The sequence below is a fragment of the Balaenoptera ricei genome, chromosome 2 (assembly GCF_028023285.1).
Source record: "Balaenoptera ricei isolate mBalRic1 chromosome 2, mBalRic1.hap2, whole genome shotgun sequence".
Taxonomy (NCBI): Eukaryota; Metazoa; Chordata; class Mammalia; order Artiodactyla; family Balaenopteridae; genus Balaenoptera; species Balaenoptera ricei.
The window spans coordinates 94,620,730-94,638,792 of record NC_082640.1 but is presented as its reverse complement, the minus strand read 5'-3'; the positions used below and the strand labels follow the sequence as shown (position 1 = coordinate 94,638,792).

At 38.0% G+C, this 18,063-nt stretch overlaps 1 protein-coding gene across 1 annotated transcript in view; it reads right to left on the bottom strand.

Annotated features, from left to right (window-relative positions):
* The window catches only part of TRPM7 (transient receptor potential cation channel subfamily M member 7), a 111,906-nt gene extending 95,086 nt beyond the window's left edge, over window positions 1-16,820 (bottom strand). Inside the window, exon 1 of the mRNA XM_059913310.1 lies at window positions 16,738-16,820. Coding sequence (XP_059769293.1) covers window positions 16,738-16,740 — 3 coding nt within the window. The 5' untranslated portion in view covers window positions 16,741-16,820. The remainder of the gene's footprint in view (window positions 1-16,737) is intronic.
* Window positions 16,821-18,063: the final 1,243 nt, after the last annotated feature.

Here is an 18,063-nt window from a genome sequence, read left to right as displayed (position 1 = left end):
TACTGAATTCTGCCCACCAGAGCAACAGTCAGCTCTACCCATCACCAGTCCCTCCCATCAAGCCTCTTAGATAGCTTCATCCACCAGAGGGCAGACAGCAGAAGCAAGAACTACAATCCTGCAGCTTGTGGAACAAAAACCACATGCACAGAAAGATAGACAAGATGAAAAGGCAGAGGGCTATGTACCAGATGAAAGAACAAAACCCCAGAAAAACAACTAAATGAAGTGGAGATAGGCAACCTTCCAGAAAAAGAATTCAGAAGAATGATAGTGAAGATGATCCAGAACCTCGGAAAAAGAATGGAGGCAAAGACCAAGAAGATGCAAGAAATATTTAACAAAGATCTAGAAGAATTAAAGAACAAACAAACAGACATGAAAAATACAATAACTGAAATGAAAGCTACACTAGAAGGAATCAATAGCAGAATAACTGAGATAGAAGAACGGATAAGTGACCTGGAAGACAGAATGGTGGAATTCACTGCTGCGGAACAAACTAAAGAAAAAAGAATGAAAAGAAATGAAGACAGCCTAAGAGACCTCTGGGACAACATTAAACGCAACAACATTGGCATTATAGGGGTCGCAGAAGGAGAAGAGAGAAAGGACCCGAGAAAATATTTGAAGAGATTATAGTCAAAAACTTCCCTAACATGGGAAAGGAAATAGCCACCCAAGTCAAGGAAGTGCAGCGAGTCCCATACAGGATAAACCCAAGGAGAAACACGCCGAGATGTATAGTAATCAAATTAGCAAAAATTAAAGACAAAGAAGAAATATTGAAAGCACCAAGGGAAAAATGACAAATAACATACAAGGAAACTCCCATAAGGTTAACAGATGATTTCTCAGCAGAAAATCTACAAGCCAGAAAGCAGTGGCATGATATACTTAAAGTGATGAAAGGGAAGAACCTACAACCAAGATTACTCTACCCGGCAAGGATCTCATTCAGACTCGATGGAGAAATCAAAAGCTTTACAGACAAGCAAAAGCTAAGGGAATTCAGCACCACCAAACCAGCTCTACAACAAATGCTAAAGGAACTTCTCTAAGTGGGAAACACAAGAGAAGAAAAGGACCTACAAAACAAACCCAAAACAATTAAGAAAATGGTCATAGGAACATACATATCGATAATTACCTTAAACATGAATGGATTAAATGCTCCAACCAAAAGACACAGGCTTGCTGAATGGATACAAAAACAAGACCCATATATATGCTGTCTACAAGAGACCCACTTCAGACCTAGGGACACATACAGACTGAAAGTGAGGGGATGCAAAAAGATATTCCATGCAAATGGAAATCAAAAGAAAGCTGCAGTAGCTACACTCATATCTGATAAAATACACTTTAAAATAAAGAATGTTACAAGAGACAAGGAAGGACACTACATAATGATCAAGGGATCAATCCAAGAAGAAGATGTAACAATTATAAATATATATGCACCCAACATAGGAGCACCTCAATACATAAGGCAACTGCTAACAGCTATAAAAGAGGAAATCGACAGTAACACAATAATAGTGGGGGACTGTAACACCTCACTTACACCAATGGACAGATCATCCAAAATGAAAATAAATAAGGAAACAGAAGCTTTAAATGACACAATAGAGCACATAGATTTTATTGATATTTATAGGACATTCCATCCAAACACAGCAGATTACACTTTCTTCTCAAGTGTGCATGGAACATTCTCCAGGATAGATCACATCTTGGGTCACAAATCAAGTCTCAGTAAATTTAAGAAAACTGAAATCATATCAAGCATCTTTTCTGACCACAACGCTATGAGAGATAAGAAATGAATTACAGGGAAAAAAACATAAAAAACACAACCACATGGAGGCTAAACAATACGTTATTAAATAACCAAGCTATCACTGAAGAAATCAAAGAGGAAATCAGAAAATACCTAGAGACAAATGACAATGAAAACACAACAATCCAAAACCTATGGGATGCAGCAAAAGCAGTTCTAAGAGGGAAGTTTATAGCTATACAAGCCTACCTCAAGAAACAAGAAAAACTCAAGTAAACAATCTAACCTTACACATAAAGGAACTAGAGAAAGAACAAACAAAACCCAAAGTTAGCAGAAGGAAATAAATCAGAAAGATCAGAGCAGAAATAAATGAAATAGAAACAAAGAAAACAATAGCAAAGATCAATAAAACTAAAAGTTGGTTCTTTGAGAAGATAAACAAAATTGATAAACCATTAGCCAGACTCATCAAGAAAAAGAGGAGGAGGACTCAAATCAATAAAATTAGAAATGAAAAAGGAGAAGTTACAACAGACACCGCAGAAATACAAAGCATCCTGAGACTACTACAAGCAAATCTATGCCAATAAAATGGACAACCTGGAAGAAATGGACAAATTCTTACAAAGGTATAACCTTCCAAGACTGAACGAGGAAGAAATAGAAAACATGAACAGACCAACCACAAGTAATGAAATTGAAACTGTGATTAAAGATCTTCCAACAAACAAAAGTCCAGGACCAGATGGCTTCACAGGTGAATTCTACCAAACATTTAGAGAAGAGCTAACACCCATCCTTCTCAAACTCTTCCAAAAAACTGCAGAGGAAGGAACACTCCCAAACTCATTCTATGACGCCACCATCACCCTGATGCCAAAACCAGACAAAGATACTACAAAAAAAGAAAATTACAGACCTATATAACTGATGAACGTAGATGCAAAAATCCTCAACAAAATACTAGCAAACAGAATCCAACAACACATTAAAAGGATCATACACCACGATCAAGTGGGATTTATCCCAGGGATGCAAGGATTCTTCAATATACGCAAATCAATCAATGTGATACACCATATTAACAAATTGAAGAATAAAAACCATACGATCATCTTAGTAGATGCAGAAAAAGCTTTTGACAAAATTCAACACCCATTTATGATAAAAACTCTCCAGAAAGTGGGCATAGAGGGAACCTACCTCAACATAATAAAGGCCATATATGACAAACCCACAGCCAACATCTTCTCAATGGTGAAAAACTGAAAGTATTTCCTCTAAGACCAGGAGAAAGACAAGGATGTCCACTCGCACCACTATTATTCAACATAGTTTTGGAAGTCCCAGCCACGGCAATCAGAGAAGAAAAAGAAATAAAAGGAATACAAATTGGAAAAGAAAAAGTAAAACTGCCACTGTTTGCAGATAACATCATACTATACATAGAGAATCCTAAAAATGCCACCGGAAAACTACTAGAGCTAATCAATGAATTTGGTAAAGTTGCAGGATACAAAATTAATACACAGAAATCTCTTGCATTCCTGTACACTAATGATGAAAAATCTGAAAGAGAAATTATGGAAACACTCCCATTTACCACTGCAACAAAAAGAATAAAATACCTAGGAATAAACCTACCTAGGGAGACAAAAGAACTGTATGCAGAAAACTATAAGACACTGATGAAAGAAATTAAAGATGATACCAACAGATGGAGAGATATACCATGTTCTTGGATTGGAAGAATCAACATTGTGAAAATGACTACTACCCAAAGCAATCTACAGATTCAATGCAATCCCTATCAAATTACCAATGGCATTTTTTACAGAACTAGAACAAAAAATCTTAAAATTTGTATGGAGACACAAAAGACCCCGAATAGTCAAAGCAGTCTTGAGGGGAAAAAACGGAGCTGGAGGAATCAGACTTCCTGACTTCACACTATACTACAAAGCTACAGTAATCAAGACAATATGGTACTGGCTCAAAAACAGAAACATAGATCAATGGAACAAGATAGAAAGCCCAGAGATAAACCTATGCACTTATTGTCAACTAATCTATGACAAAGGAGGCAAGGATATACAATGGAGAAAAGACAGTCTCTTCAATAAATGGTGCTGGGAAAACTGGATAGCTACATGTAAAAGAATGAAATTAGAACACTCCCTAACACCATACACAAAAATAAACTCAAAATGGATTCGAGACCTAAATGTAAGACTGGACACTATAAAATTCCTAGAGGAAAACACAGGAAGAACACTCTTTGACATAAATCACAGCAAGATCTTTTTTGATCCACCTCCTAGAGTAATGGAAATAAAAACAAAAATAAACAAATGGGACCTAATGAAACTTCAAAGCTTTTGCACAGCAACGGAAACCAGAAACAAGACTAAAAGACAACCCTCAGAATGGGAGAAAATATTCGCAAACGAATCAACAGACAATGGATTACTCTCCAAAATATATAAACAGCTCATGCAGCTCAATATTAAAGAAACAAACACCCCAATCCAAAAATGGGCAAAAGACCTAAATAGACATTTCTCCAAAGAAGACATACAGATGGCCAAGAAGCACATGAAAAGCTGCTCAACATCACTAATCAGAGAAATGCAAATCAAAACTACAATGAGGTATCACCTCACACCAGTTAGAATGGGCATCATCAGAAAATGTACAAACAACAAATGCTGGAGAGGGTGTGGAGAAAAGGGAACCCTCTTGCACTGTTGGTGGGAATGTAAACTGATACAGCCACTATGGAGAACAGTATGGAGGTTCCTTAAAAAACCGAAAATAGAATTACCATATGATCCAGCAATCCCACTACTGGGCATATACCCAGAGAAAACCATAATTCAAAAAGACACATGCACCCCAATGTTCACTGCAGCACTATTTACAATAGCCAGGTCCTGGAAGCAACCTAAATGCCCATCGACAGACAAATGGATAAAGAAGTTGTGGTACATATATACAATGGAATATTACTCAGCCCTAAAAAGGAAAGAAATTGAGTCATTTGTTGAGACGTGGATGGATCTAGAGACTGTCATACAGAGTGAAGTAAGTCAGAAAGAGAAAAACGAATATCGTATATTATCGTATATTAATGTATGTATAATGTATTCCATGTATGTGGAACCTAGAATAATGGTACAGATGAACCAGTTTGCAGGGCAGAAGTTGAGACACAGATGTAGAGAACAAACGTATGGACACCAAGGGAGGAAAACCGCGGTGGGGTGGGGATGGTGGTGTGCTGAATTGGGCGATTGGGATTGACATGTATATGCTGATGTGTATAAAATGATGACTAGTGAGAACCTGCAGTGTGAAAAAACAAACAAAAAAAACAACTAATACTAAACTCTCTTTGGGTTATTTGTATGGAAATATGTTAATATAAATGTTTCAGACATTACATAAAATTTCTAAAAATCTTATATGTTCTGGTATAATGTTATAAATCATAATTCTAGTTATTACTTTAAAATGTATATCTCAGAAATAACTAAATTTCCTTGTCAGTTGAATTATTATGAACTTTCGTCATATCTTTAACCGTGGTCATTTTTAAGTCTTTTGTCATTTACAGACAGTTCTGGGTGTACTCTGATGCTTTTGCAAATATGTTCCTATAAAAGGGTTTCATCTTCAAGGAATTCATGGAAAAGACTCTGACAAGTACAGGTTTCTGGTAACTGACTATACTGCTGAACTGAATGAATAAGCATTTTCAGAACTCTAACGGAAAACTGATGAATTCATAAAAGTGCTAACAAAAGATCAAGATAAAAAAAATATTAATTACATGGGACTGAGTGAACTGATGAGGATGATTATATTTTTGTGACTTTCTGTTTGAATTAAAAAAAAAAATCCCACAAGGACTCAGAGGCAAAAAATATACAAATCAATTTTCACTGCAAAGTAAAGAAGCTGTTACAGTGGAGGATTGCTGGATTGAATGTCAATATCATGACATAGTATGAGTGTGTTTTGTGTTTGGTAATTGCAATCATTGTTGCTTTTCTTATGGTCAAAAATAAATAAATAAATAAATATAAATAAAAATATTTTTAAAGAAAAAAAAGTTGCTTTCTAATGAGGTGAAAAAAGAGGTGGGGCTAAAGAGTTTTAGATGTATGTTAACAAAGTTATTTTTCCTGCAGGTTTCCTACACCTGATAGTCACATATCCCAGCTGATAATTGCAAATCCTTCCCAATGATTGGTTTCTGCAATTTTTGAAATTCTGAGTTTCTGCTCTGCCATCAGGTATCCAATCAAATGTACCCTGGATTATAAATATATATATTTATATTCTTGATTTTATACTTCTTTTGCTAGACTGCATTACTGAATTTTACCAAAAGGTGGCACACTACAAACGCAAATCTGAAAATTCCTAAACTTAAATGTTCTAGGTAAAGTAAAAACTAACTATATCCACAAAACGTTAGCAAAAGAGGGAAACTTAGGGATCACTTTGTGATCTTCAGTGGTTAAAGAGAACAGATTCTGGAGTCAGATTAACCTGTTAGAATTCTAGCTTTGTTGTTTATACTGTCAGTGCAACCTTAAGCAAGTTTCTGAACTTGTATCCTCACCTATAATATAAAAAAATAACAGTACCTAACTCACAATGTTGCTTTGAAGACTATGATCCGTGTTTTAGCAAAATGCCGCACACACAGTCATATTTCACAATTCTTCAAAATTCAGTTATAAATTCTTCCTATCTGTCTCATAGCAATAAGGGGCACATATGCTATAAATAAACCTTCTAACCACATAATACTCTTCAAGCAAGTCAGTAATAGCACATCCTTCTTGCCTATATGCTGATAGCAAAAACTGGGGGAAAAAAAGATTGCTTTAAAAATTCTACTTCAAGGTAACGTGAAAATCAATCTATTTTTACAACTAAATACACTCTATGGTTCTATATATTAATATTAGAAAGGAGCTTCCACCTATGGAGGTTCTACTGGATTAACCCTCCCACAGATAACCATAAACTCTGGACAAAATAAAAATTAAAAAAAAAAAACAACTACTTAATGGCACTGGAGAGGCAACCAAAAGCAAGCAGAAATCAGATGAAGTCTGTACTTAGGATAAAGGAACAGCACTGAGTGAGTTTCCCATTTTTTGCCTAAGACAGGCCCCACTCCACACCTACTAAGTAGCTAAAACTCCAATAGAAATCCCACAGTCTTACTCGCTTGAAGAACCAGAATAGCAACTTCAAGGTAACAACAGCAGCTGGAAAGGGATGGAAAAAGTGACTCTGCAAAGGACAGAGTCACAGAAAGGGAACCTTAAATGCTGCACATTAACTCTGCTCATATCTAGCTGACCCATGAAGTAGGTATACATGGGGCAGATTTCAAGCATGTCAGTTAAGAATAAAATAACTGAACAGATATTTTTGCTGCCCACTGAAGGAGACACAATTTGGAATTTGAGTACAGTCAAGTTAATCAACTACTATCCTAGTCTGCTTTGACTGCTGTTAACAAATACTGGAAGACTTAACTTTGGTTTCAACAACCAAAATTCATTTTCTCAGTTCTAGAGACTGGAATCCAAGATCAAGGTGCTAGTAAGGTCTGTGTCTGGTGAGAGCCCCCTCCTTGGGTTGCAGACAGCTGTCTTTCCACTGTGTCGAGGAGAGGGAGCAAGCTCTCTGGTCTCTTCGTATAAGGACCCTACCTTCATGACCTCATCTAACTCTAATTACCTCCACAAAGCACCATCTTTAAATACCATCAACACTAAATTCTGGGAGGACACAAACATTCAGTCCATAACAACTACTTTAAAAAACAAAATCAGTAGTCTTCAGAGGACTATAACAGAACCCAGAGTCTCTCCAAGTTAACATTCACAACACCTATGATAACAATCCAAAATTACTAGATATAAGAAGAAACAGGAAAATGTGACCCATACTCAAGACAAAAGGCAATCAAATTAAAAGGAAGTTTGCCTACTAATAAAATGCAGTAGCTTAAAAAAGTTAAATGACACTACAGATTTAGAAATTTTGAGTTACATGATAATTTTGTACAAAGGTCAACATGCCTGCCAGCAACAGCACAATGACAAAGAAAAATTAAGGTTAGCCTGAAGCAAAATGTTGAAAACAGCTGGCACTCTTTGACTTCCTCTGTCAGAGTCCAATTTATTTGATCTCCTGGCACTCCTACAGGCCCTTACGCTAGAGTTCTGCTCTTGTGCTTAATTGGCTGCCAACCACTTAACTAATTAATAATTAGATATTACTGATAATTCAAATGTGAACCCTCTGAACAGGTTTTAAAGACACTGTTGAAAAGCTTCTGTGGAATGATAAACAGTTGGGAAAGTTTTATATATTAAAAAATAAACAGAATCAGATTCAGACCATGACTATGTTTGTAAAAAGTCCAACTACTACAACCCATCTTATTTTCTGTTGGTTTTGCTGTCCTGCTGACCTCGTGGAGATTGCTACCCTGACTGCTTACCAGCCCAATACTGCCCTCAATTTAAGGGATAGAAAATGTTTGATAAAGATAAGTATGAGCAGTTGCCATCATGCCATACTATGGAGCCCAAGATATTAAATAACTGAAGACTAGACATTGAGTCTAAAAAGTGACCAACCTCAATTTAGCTCAAACAGCAGTAATTTTTTCCTCAGGTATTCTAGATAAAGTCTTACCCAGAATAATTCATTTTTACCATAAAGAATTATTATTAAAATGAAAAGGGATCAAAATTCATCATTTTAGGAGAAAAAAAGATAAGTATGTTGGCAAAAAAAAAAAAAAAATTTTAATTTCTTACACTAACTCAAGAAATTTTACCAGACTGCTAAGATTGCTAAAAAATCCAAATAAATATATTGACACAAAAGACAAACAGAGCAACTGAGTAAATCACTTAGAAACTTGCACTTAAGGAAACTTGGTGTGTGACAGACACAGCAATACAAATCAGGAGATAATACCAATATACTATATGTATATGAACTATCACACTAGAATTCAAAATGAATACTAGATGGGTTAAAGTCGTAACTTTAAAACTACTACCAAAAAATAAATAACTTTATGACCTCAAGATAAGAAAAAGCACATGTTATAAAGAAAATACTGATAAATTATTACACTAAAATTAAAAACCAATGTACACCAACAACCTAAAAGTAAGTAAATAGCCCACCATTAACAAAGTAAAAATTTTAAAAGCTAGAGACTGAAGAAGGTATTTGTAGCTTATAAAACAAAAACAAACAAAAAAAAACAAAACAAAAATTAGTATCCAAAATACATAAAGAGCTTCTAGAAGTAAATAATAAAAAAGAAAAAGATAATCCATTAGAAAACTGAGCAAAGCAATTCATCAGAGAGGAGGTAACCACAGCCAAAAACTTTGTAACCTGAAATGATACACAACATTATCGGTGGACAGGGACATGCAAATTAAAACAATGAGGAACTACTACTACACATTCATGAATCTGGCAAAATAAAAGAACCTCATCAATTAAGTGCTGGCAAAGATGTTGGGGGGGGGAAAAAAAGAATTCTCATATATTTCTAGAGGGAGTGGACACTGCACAACTACTTTGGTCAACACTTTGGCAATATCTACAAAGATGAAGATGCACCTACCCTATGACCCAGCAATTCTACGTCTAGATATGTACTTCCTAGAAAAATTCTCACATGTGTACATAAGATGATACATACAAGAATGTTACATCGCTATTTGTAAAAAAACTGGAAACAACCTAAATGCCCAGTAACAGTAAAATGGACAACATGCAACATATTCCTATAATGGAATAACATATAGCAGCTGAAAGGGATAAACTAAACCTTACATGTATCAACATGAATTAATCTCCAAAATCGAATGTTCATTAAAAAGAAAAAAAAGGAAAAAACAAAGCTATAAGGATACACTGTTCAGCACAGGAAATATATCCTGTATTTTAAAATAACTTTATTTTTTAAATATCTTTATTGAAGTATAATTGCTTTACAATGTTGTGTTAGTTTCTGTTGTACAACAAAGTGAATCAGACATAAGTGTACAGATATCCCCATATCCCCTGCCTTATAATAACTGTAAATGGAGTATAATCTATAAAAATATTGAATCACTATGTTGTACACCTGAAACTAATATTGTAACTCAATTATATTTCAATAAAAAAGAAAAAGAAAAAAAATCCATAAAAAGATGTACATCATTTTATATATATCAAACGTAGAAATACCAGAAGACCACTATATAGTATACATACTCTAGGTAACAACATTACAAAAGCATCCAAAGGAACAATAAAGGCTAAATTTAGGATAGAAGCTATGTCTGAAAAAGTGGAAAGTGGAATGGGATTTTGATGGGGTACATCAAATTTTGTCTGTAATATTTTATTTCTTAAGCTGGGTGATAAGCACTGTCTGCTATATTATGATCTGCACACTTATACATCTGAATTCCATAACAAAAAAACTACCAAAGAACTCAAATTATATACATTTATTTTAAAATATTATGTACTTTCAGTCAAATAGTACAATTTAAATTCTGCACTTTTTTCCCTGGCTCCTTGTTACCTAATAAAATATTTTTTCAAAGGCAACAGAATCTGTTGAATTAAATGGATCTATCACATATACCTAATTCAATGACCATTGATTGATATGTTTTCAGATGATGCCACAAAAATTGATCTGAAAAAGAGAAATCTAAAGAAGTATTGGACATTCTCTATTACAAATCTTGAGCCTTCATATTGGAGTAAACCATAACAACCTATTCTCTGTCCCTGAGTAGTGTGATGATACTTTGTTGATACACTCATTATAAGCATCTATGGTTTTTATTAACCAGTTCTACCTATAACAAAATCTATTTAGTTTAGTTAATGACTTTTCCAATCTATTAAGGATCCCCTCAGAATAGTAAATCTCTGCACTTCGTCAAAATACCATGTATACAACTGAGTTATAAATAACCTATCCTAAAGTTATTACATAGAAATTTGGTAGTAAAAGAAATTCTACTAAGCTTTATAGCATTTAAAGAAAATATGGTATGACAAAATTTTTTTAAAGGTGACATTTTTTTAAATGACCTTAACTTTTTTACTTAACAGTTAACACCTGACATCTGACATCTCGCTAATATACATGCCCCTGAATATCAAGATCCTTCTCCAGGTTTCTATAATTTGGCAAGTCAACACCTACTCTTCCACTTAACAGCCTTATGACCTTTGGTGAGTGTTTCTGCTTCTCTGTTCTTTATATAAATAATGGAGAGCAAAAAAAGTGTCTACTTCATAATGGAGTCTTGAGAGTGATATATGTAATTGATATATGTAAAGCATTTAGAACAATGGCCACAAAATGCTAATACATGTCAGCTAATATTGTGAAAATGTGTCTAAAGTCTATAACACACTTTGTTTAGTCAGGAGTACCTTCTGGGTAGAGCACCTTCCAGGTACTGGGTATGGTAAATTATACTCAAAAACAAGGAAGACCGCTAGTTCACATACTGAAGGGTAATTTACAGTCTTATCTTTCTATTCTAGTTAATGTTTCTCCAGTCTCCTCCTTACAGTAATAGTCTGCTTCCCAGATAACTTTCCTTCTATGATTCCTAATGTACTACCAAACTGTCAGAGAAAAGTAGGTAACTAAGCCTATTAAATTTCACTTTGCACATATTTTTCAACCAGTGAACTCTGGGCTCAAGGGTGCTATATTTCTGATAATGGCTTGGCTCAAAAGCTTTTTTTCTTTCTATGAGGAGTTGGGTTTCCAAAGGTTGAAGTTTTCAGAACTGGGATAGTTGAGGTGTTAAGTCATTAACATGTTTTCATGACGCAAGGAGGGACAAATAGTGTTTCACAGACTTTAATCCTAGTACTGCTCCTGAGGTGAAGTATAAAAAAGATTACCATCTGCCTTTCACAGAGTAACAGTGACGCTCATAAAAGAGTGTGACTTGGCAAAGATGCTTAGGTGAACAGGCAAGTCTGTCAATTTCAAAGAACTGCTTACCTCCATACACCAAAATTTCTTCAACGGGGTTCTAAAACCTTTAGGTAGTCAGGAAACTAAACACATATTCCCCCAAACGATCCAGAGTAATTTTCTAAATCCTAGGTGAACCGAACCAAAGGGTCAACAAAATATCTAAAAGTAGTAACTTAATTCAAATTAAACCAACATTTTTATAAAGATAAACTAGAAGAGGTCCGATTCTCCAAGTCACACATTTCACTCATATTCAAACTAATCTAATAATTACAAAGCCCCTTCTAAAAGTGACACACATCTAAGTGTTTTTATACCAATTCATATAAATGACTCAGTTCAAATTCCCATAGATAGCCAAATGTTGCTCATGTTCTAAACTAATCTCAACTACTCTGAACTTTGCCTCCAGGCACCAGACTTAAAACAGGCATTTAAAGAACAATCTCTTTAAAAAAAATAAAATAAAATAACACTGTAAAATTTAATCATATGCTGAAAGGTTCCCCCAAAAAGAAAGGAGAAACAGAAACCCAGAGTGAAATAACTGAGCAATGGCAATAATCATCAATTGCTACTATTATGTGAATGTATGATGGGGAACTTCACAACTCAAAGATCAGGCAGCTGACAACACCAACCCACTGGCCAATCTTAACATCAAAAAAAGAAAAACAACCAGACAGCATGTGCCTCTTAATGTAATGCAATACAAAGTAAACAGCACTACCTGTGAAGCAGTCTTGCCAAAACATCAAACTAGAATCTCAGAGTCTTTAGATTAACCACTCGTTCACAGGAAATACAGAGGAGAAAGGAACATGTTACAGGATGCTATACGGATACATTCAACAAAATCCAAACTGTGGGAAATTCTACAGGGCAAATGATCTGGATTTTTTTTTTCATTAAATAAATGTTAAATGACAAGACCAAAAAGAGGGGGGGAGGGGATACAAGAGACTGAGACTTATTTATCAACCAAATGCTGTGTGGACTTCTTTGGATCCTGATTCAAACAAACCAACTGGGAAAAAAAAAATGAGACAATTAAGGAAATATGCTGAATATTTAATGATATTAAAGAATTATTAATTTTAGGTGTGCTAATAGTACTATGGATGTGTTAAAGTTTTAGAGATACACATAACGAAGTACCTGTAGATGGAACATGTCTGGGATTTGCTTTTAAATTACCCAGTTGAGGAGGAATCAGAGGGATAATAGCAGAAACAATATTCACATGTTTCAAACTGTTGAAAAGGGTCATGGGTATATGGTGATTCATTTTACTATATCTTTGTATGTTTGAAATCTCCCACATTAGAATGTTAACGAAAGAGAATATCAGAGTACTGTATCAGAAATATCTATGGTTGGCAGAACTCTCAAACTTAAATTTAAAAGTGTTTGCTTCAACAGACCTTCATTTAAAAATCAAAACCAGGGACTTCCCTGGTGGCAGAGTGGTTGGGAATCCGCCTGCCAATGCAGGGAACAAGAGTTCAAGCCCTGGTCCGGGAGGATCCCACATGCCACGGAGCAGCTAAGCCCATGCGCCACAACTACTGAGCCTGCGCTCTAGAGCCCGCGAGCCACAACTGCTGAAGCCCACATGCCTAGAGCCCCTGCTCCACAACAAGAGAGGCCACCGCAGTGAGAAGCCCGTGCACCGCAACGAAGAGTAGCCCCCTGCTCACCGCAACCAGAGAAAGCCCGCGCGCAGCCATGAAGACCCAATGCAGCTATAAATAAATTTGTAAAAAAAATAAAAATAAAAGCCAAAAACACAATTTTAAGTACTGCCTTTAAGTATTATATTTGCACATATTAAGTAATGACTTCAACTATTACATGTTTTCATTTTATGTCTGGTTCTTATTACTGACATTTGCTAACACACACACACACCTCCTCCAAAGGAACCAAGTTCTAAATATTCTAAATATTCTAACTCCTAAACATCTCAGTCAGTTCCTTCTTTTCTTCTACTACTTCTTTACTTCAAGCCCTAAATATTTTGGTCTTGTTACAGCCTCCTTATGGTCTCTCTTTTCAGCTTAAACACACACCAAGTCACCCTCCATACTGATTCCTTCAGTGGACCCCCTCATCTCCAGAATAAAATCCAAACTTCTTTGCATAACATACATTGCCCTCATAAATCTGGTCCCTGCCTATCTTTATAACACTCCCAGACTAGTACCCCATATATCATCCCATGCTCCACTCTTTCTAAACTACATACAGTACTCGTACAACAGATCTTAGGATAATCTATGGATGCTCTTCTCTTTTTTTTTTTTTTTTTTTTGGCCGCACTGTGCAGCTTTCAGGATCTTAGCTCCCCGACCAGGGGTCGAACTCAGGCCCTCAGCAGTGAAAGCGCCAAGTCCTAAACACTGGACCAGGGATTTCCTTGGATGCTCTTCTCTTCTAAAGCTCAGTTCCCTTAGACTAAAACCACCAATACCAAATTCTACATACCTTCTATTTCCAAGTTAATTAATTCCTATTGCCTCTACGACACTCACTTCTCCTATCAGCTCCTTTGCAAGCCTACCCAGACTTTCCTTTCTCTCTCCCTGACTATCCTATACTTTCACAGTAATCTATGCAGTAATATCACACTACCTTTTTGCTTTTTGCATATCTATACTGCCCTTCAAGACAGAGTATCACAGAGCCTGCTAGACACTAAATGTTTGTTTTGTGATGTATGCATCTTCCATTGACAACAGACAGGTAGTTCTTTTATAAATAACTGGAATGTAAGCGGTTTGAAAGTGGGAAACTTGTCTAACACATCTTTGCCACTCCAGGGCTTGGAATATATTAAACACTAGGTGTTTACCAAATGAATGAAACAAATATTTCTAATAGCCATGGTTTTTAATTTTGTAACAAAATTTATTCCACTCCAGTTTACCTTGTGTTTCTTGGTATTTTATTTGTTTTGTGTTGTTTTTTGGTCTGTTGGCTGATTAGTTTTAAAGCAAAGACCTTAAACAAGAGTTTACAATAAGAATTATACATTGTAGCTACAACATACTTTGGGAAACTTTCAGGTCACAGTGTTGACCTTAAAGTTGAGGAGGCTCAACAAATTATCATTATTGGAGAACCTCAGTATTAGGTTATCCTAAGGTTTCACTGTAAGTTAATTGGAAATTGTAGGGAAAATCACAAAACTCAACAGCAGTCAGAACCCAAGCAACGTAAAAAATAAAATCAGATTCTTAATTTCAAATTTTAAAGTGAAAATTTCTCCCTGTAGAAACAACAATGCTGCATACAAACGTTGTTTCGGGGGCGGGGGGTGCATCTGCTAGAAAAATGGAAAGACAAAAACACAAGAGAAACTCTGACCACATCAATTTTTGAAGGCTAGATTTCAAAGTGTGTGGATAGCGACATTAAGAGGCTGGACTTAAGAACAACACCTGAGGTAAGACTAAGAAATTGACTTTCACTAGAATGTCACTAGAAACAAAGTCATCTGGTTGTTTTAACCAAACAGTAGGAAGCAATGGCTTTTAAGATGATGAATCGTCTTCATTTCCATTTTCTAACGTATCTAAATTTTTTTTCTAAATACTTAAGTGGTATGTTCAAATGTATGCTATTCACCATCTAAAAAAAGGAAAACTAGACACATCACTGAACAGTATTAATGGTTTGCTTTTTTTTTAATGAAAGGCACTTTGATTCAACTTTCTCCCCGCCAAAATAGATTCCCTTAAAATCCACTTAAGTAATAAATGTTAAAATTTAGCGTCGGTAGAGGAACTTAACAAATCCTTCTTTTAAAAATTACGAAAAAAGGTAAAATGACGTTTTTATTGACTTTACATTACCGAAAAATGTGGGAAATAATGGAAAGGTGTACTATTTATTCAAAGCATAACTACTTCCGTGGTTTCAATTTGTATGGTACCTGAATTAGTTTCTAGAGAAAAGTAAACCTGCCAGACTCCAGCAGAGGGAGAATTGTTTGCATGAAGCATATCTAGTTCAACTACTGACCAGGAATACCTACCCGCTCTTCAAGTCTCTGATCTAAATGACTTTCTTTGTGAGAAATCTTCTAATTTTATTCCTGCCCTTAACAAAAACCTCTATCAGAAGGTGAAATGCCCCGCATCCCTCTCGCAACTTTGGTTTAAAACACGACCAACCGTTCTCTAGTGCAACGAATGAGGCGGTTCGACATAAATCCAGACAACACATCACCTCGGTACCTACAGCAGCGCCCCAATAAAACCCTTAATTCTTGCTGAAGAAAATTCCAAACCAGATCTAGCGTCAATATCGTCTAATCGCTCCTCTTGGGCTCCAGAGGAAAATGTACCTGTGGAGTACACGCTGCGCAGCAAACAAGGCACAGCTCCAAAGCCGTATCCTCTATCCCGTTTTTGCTCCCTCTCAGCCCTCCCTCCGCTTCCATGCAGAACTTGAGCAGAGCATTTGGCTGCCTTATCTGCCAGCAACAAGCGCCAGGAGGAACGCGCTCCTGGGAGATGCGGAGCTTGCAGGCTGAGCGCTGCCTCTGGCGCGCTGCGGCCGCTCCGCTCAGCCAGGTCCTCCGCGGCTCCCGCCTCTGCCGGCCCGAAGAGCCCTCGCCTGAGCCCGGGCTCCGCTCAGGGGATTCCCGCGACGAGGTGTCGCGCCAGATTTGCTACCTGCTTCCTGCTCCTCACCCGCGAAAGAACTGCACTCCCGTCCCGCCAGGGCAAGTCCGGAAGCCTCAAGGCAAACCGGCGGTCCATAGCCCCAGAAAGAGCGGCTCCGCGCACACACTTGGCAGCCGAGTCCTCCCCCTTCCCTGCCCGCAACCCCCAGGGCCATTCCCCCGCCGGGGCCTGCGTGGGTCCAGTACCATTCTCCTCACGGGGCGGACTCCGGAAGGGTAGCAACTCCACCTCCTCCTCCTCCGCGGCCTGTAGCCATCTATCGGGAAGCGTCTCCGGAGGCGGCAGCAGAGGCCGCCGGACAAGGACAGCCCAGGGAAACCTTCTCAGAACTAACTCAGCTCCGGCGCTAGCAGCAGAAACTGAGTCTTTCATAATTGTGCGACCAACTCCGCCGGGTGACTGGCCACAGGGACGCGCCCGCGCCCGCCTCCGCCGGCGACGGGGCTGGAGACAGACCACGTGAGGGGCGCGTCGTGTGCGTAGCCGCCCGCGGGCCGGGTCACGTGAGGGGCGCGCGCTCCCTCACTTCCAGGCCGCCTCCCTGCGCGCCGCGCGCACGCGTCGGGCACGAGCACTCCCAGTCCCAGCGCCTCGGGTCTGCCGAGTTGGGTGGGGTGTTCTCTCCAGATCTCCGTGGGATACCTAGGCGGGACTTGCACAAACATCTGCCTCAGCTCGAGGAGTGGAACTTAAGGAAGCGGTAGTTGAGAGTTAAGGTTTCAGGCCCCTGGGATCCCGCCGGGAGTTGTGGCGTGGTCTCGTCTCTGCTAACTGGGCCTGGCGTCTGCCTGCGCTCTGGAGCAGCGTTTCCCAGCCCCGTAGCTGTGCCTCAGCGAGGGTGGAGGCCTTCCATGTTGCTGTTTCCTAGTCCAAAATGGAAAATTATCTTGACCCAAATCATGTTCTTCCTCTAGCTTCCCCTGTTTGTGCCGGCAAAAATTCTTCTGGCTTTAACTGTGGGCACTAGCCTTTCCCTCCAGAGATATCTCCCACCGGCGCGGACACACCACACACCTGAACCAAAGACTGTGGCTTTTCTGTCTTTCCTTTTCCTTTGCTCTCACACCAGCCCAGGTTTGACTATTAGGGATAGTTTACTAACTGTTGCTTTTCACACTCCGGAAAAACGTCCAGAGTTCCTCTGTCTGATCCTGATCTTATCTCTTTTTTTAAAACAGCTTTATTGGGATTTCCCTGGTGGTGCAGTGGTTAAGAATCTGCCTGCCAATGCAGGGGACACGGGTTTGAGCCCTGGTCCCCGGAAGGTTCCACACGCCAGGGAGTAACTAGGCAGGTGCGCCACAACTACTGAGCCTGTGCTCCAGAGCCTGTGAGCCACAACTACTGAGCCCGCAAGCCTAGAGTCTGTGCTCTGCAATGAGAGAGAAGCCACCTCAATGACGAGCTTGTGCACCGCAACTAGAGAAAGACTGTGAGCAGCAACGAAAACCCAATACAGCCAAAAATAGATAAATAAAATAAAATTATTTTAAAAAACAGCTTTATTGAGG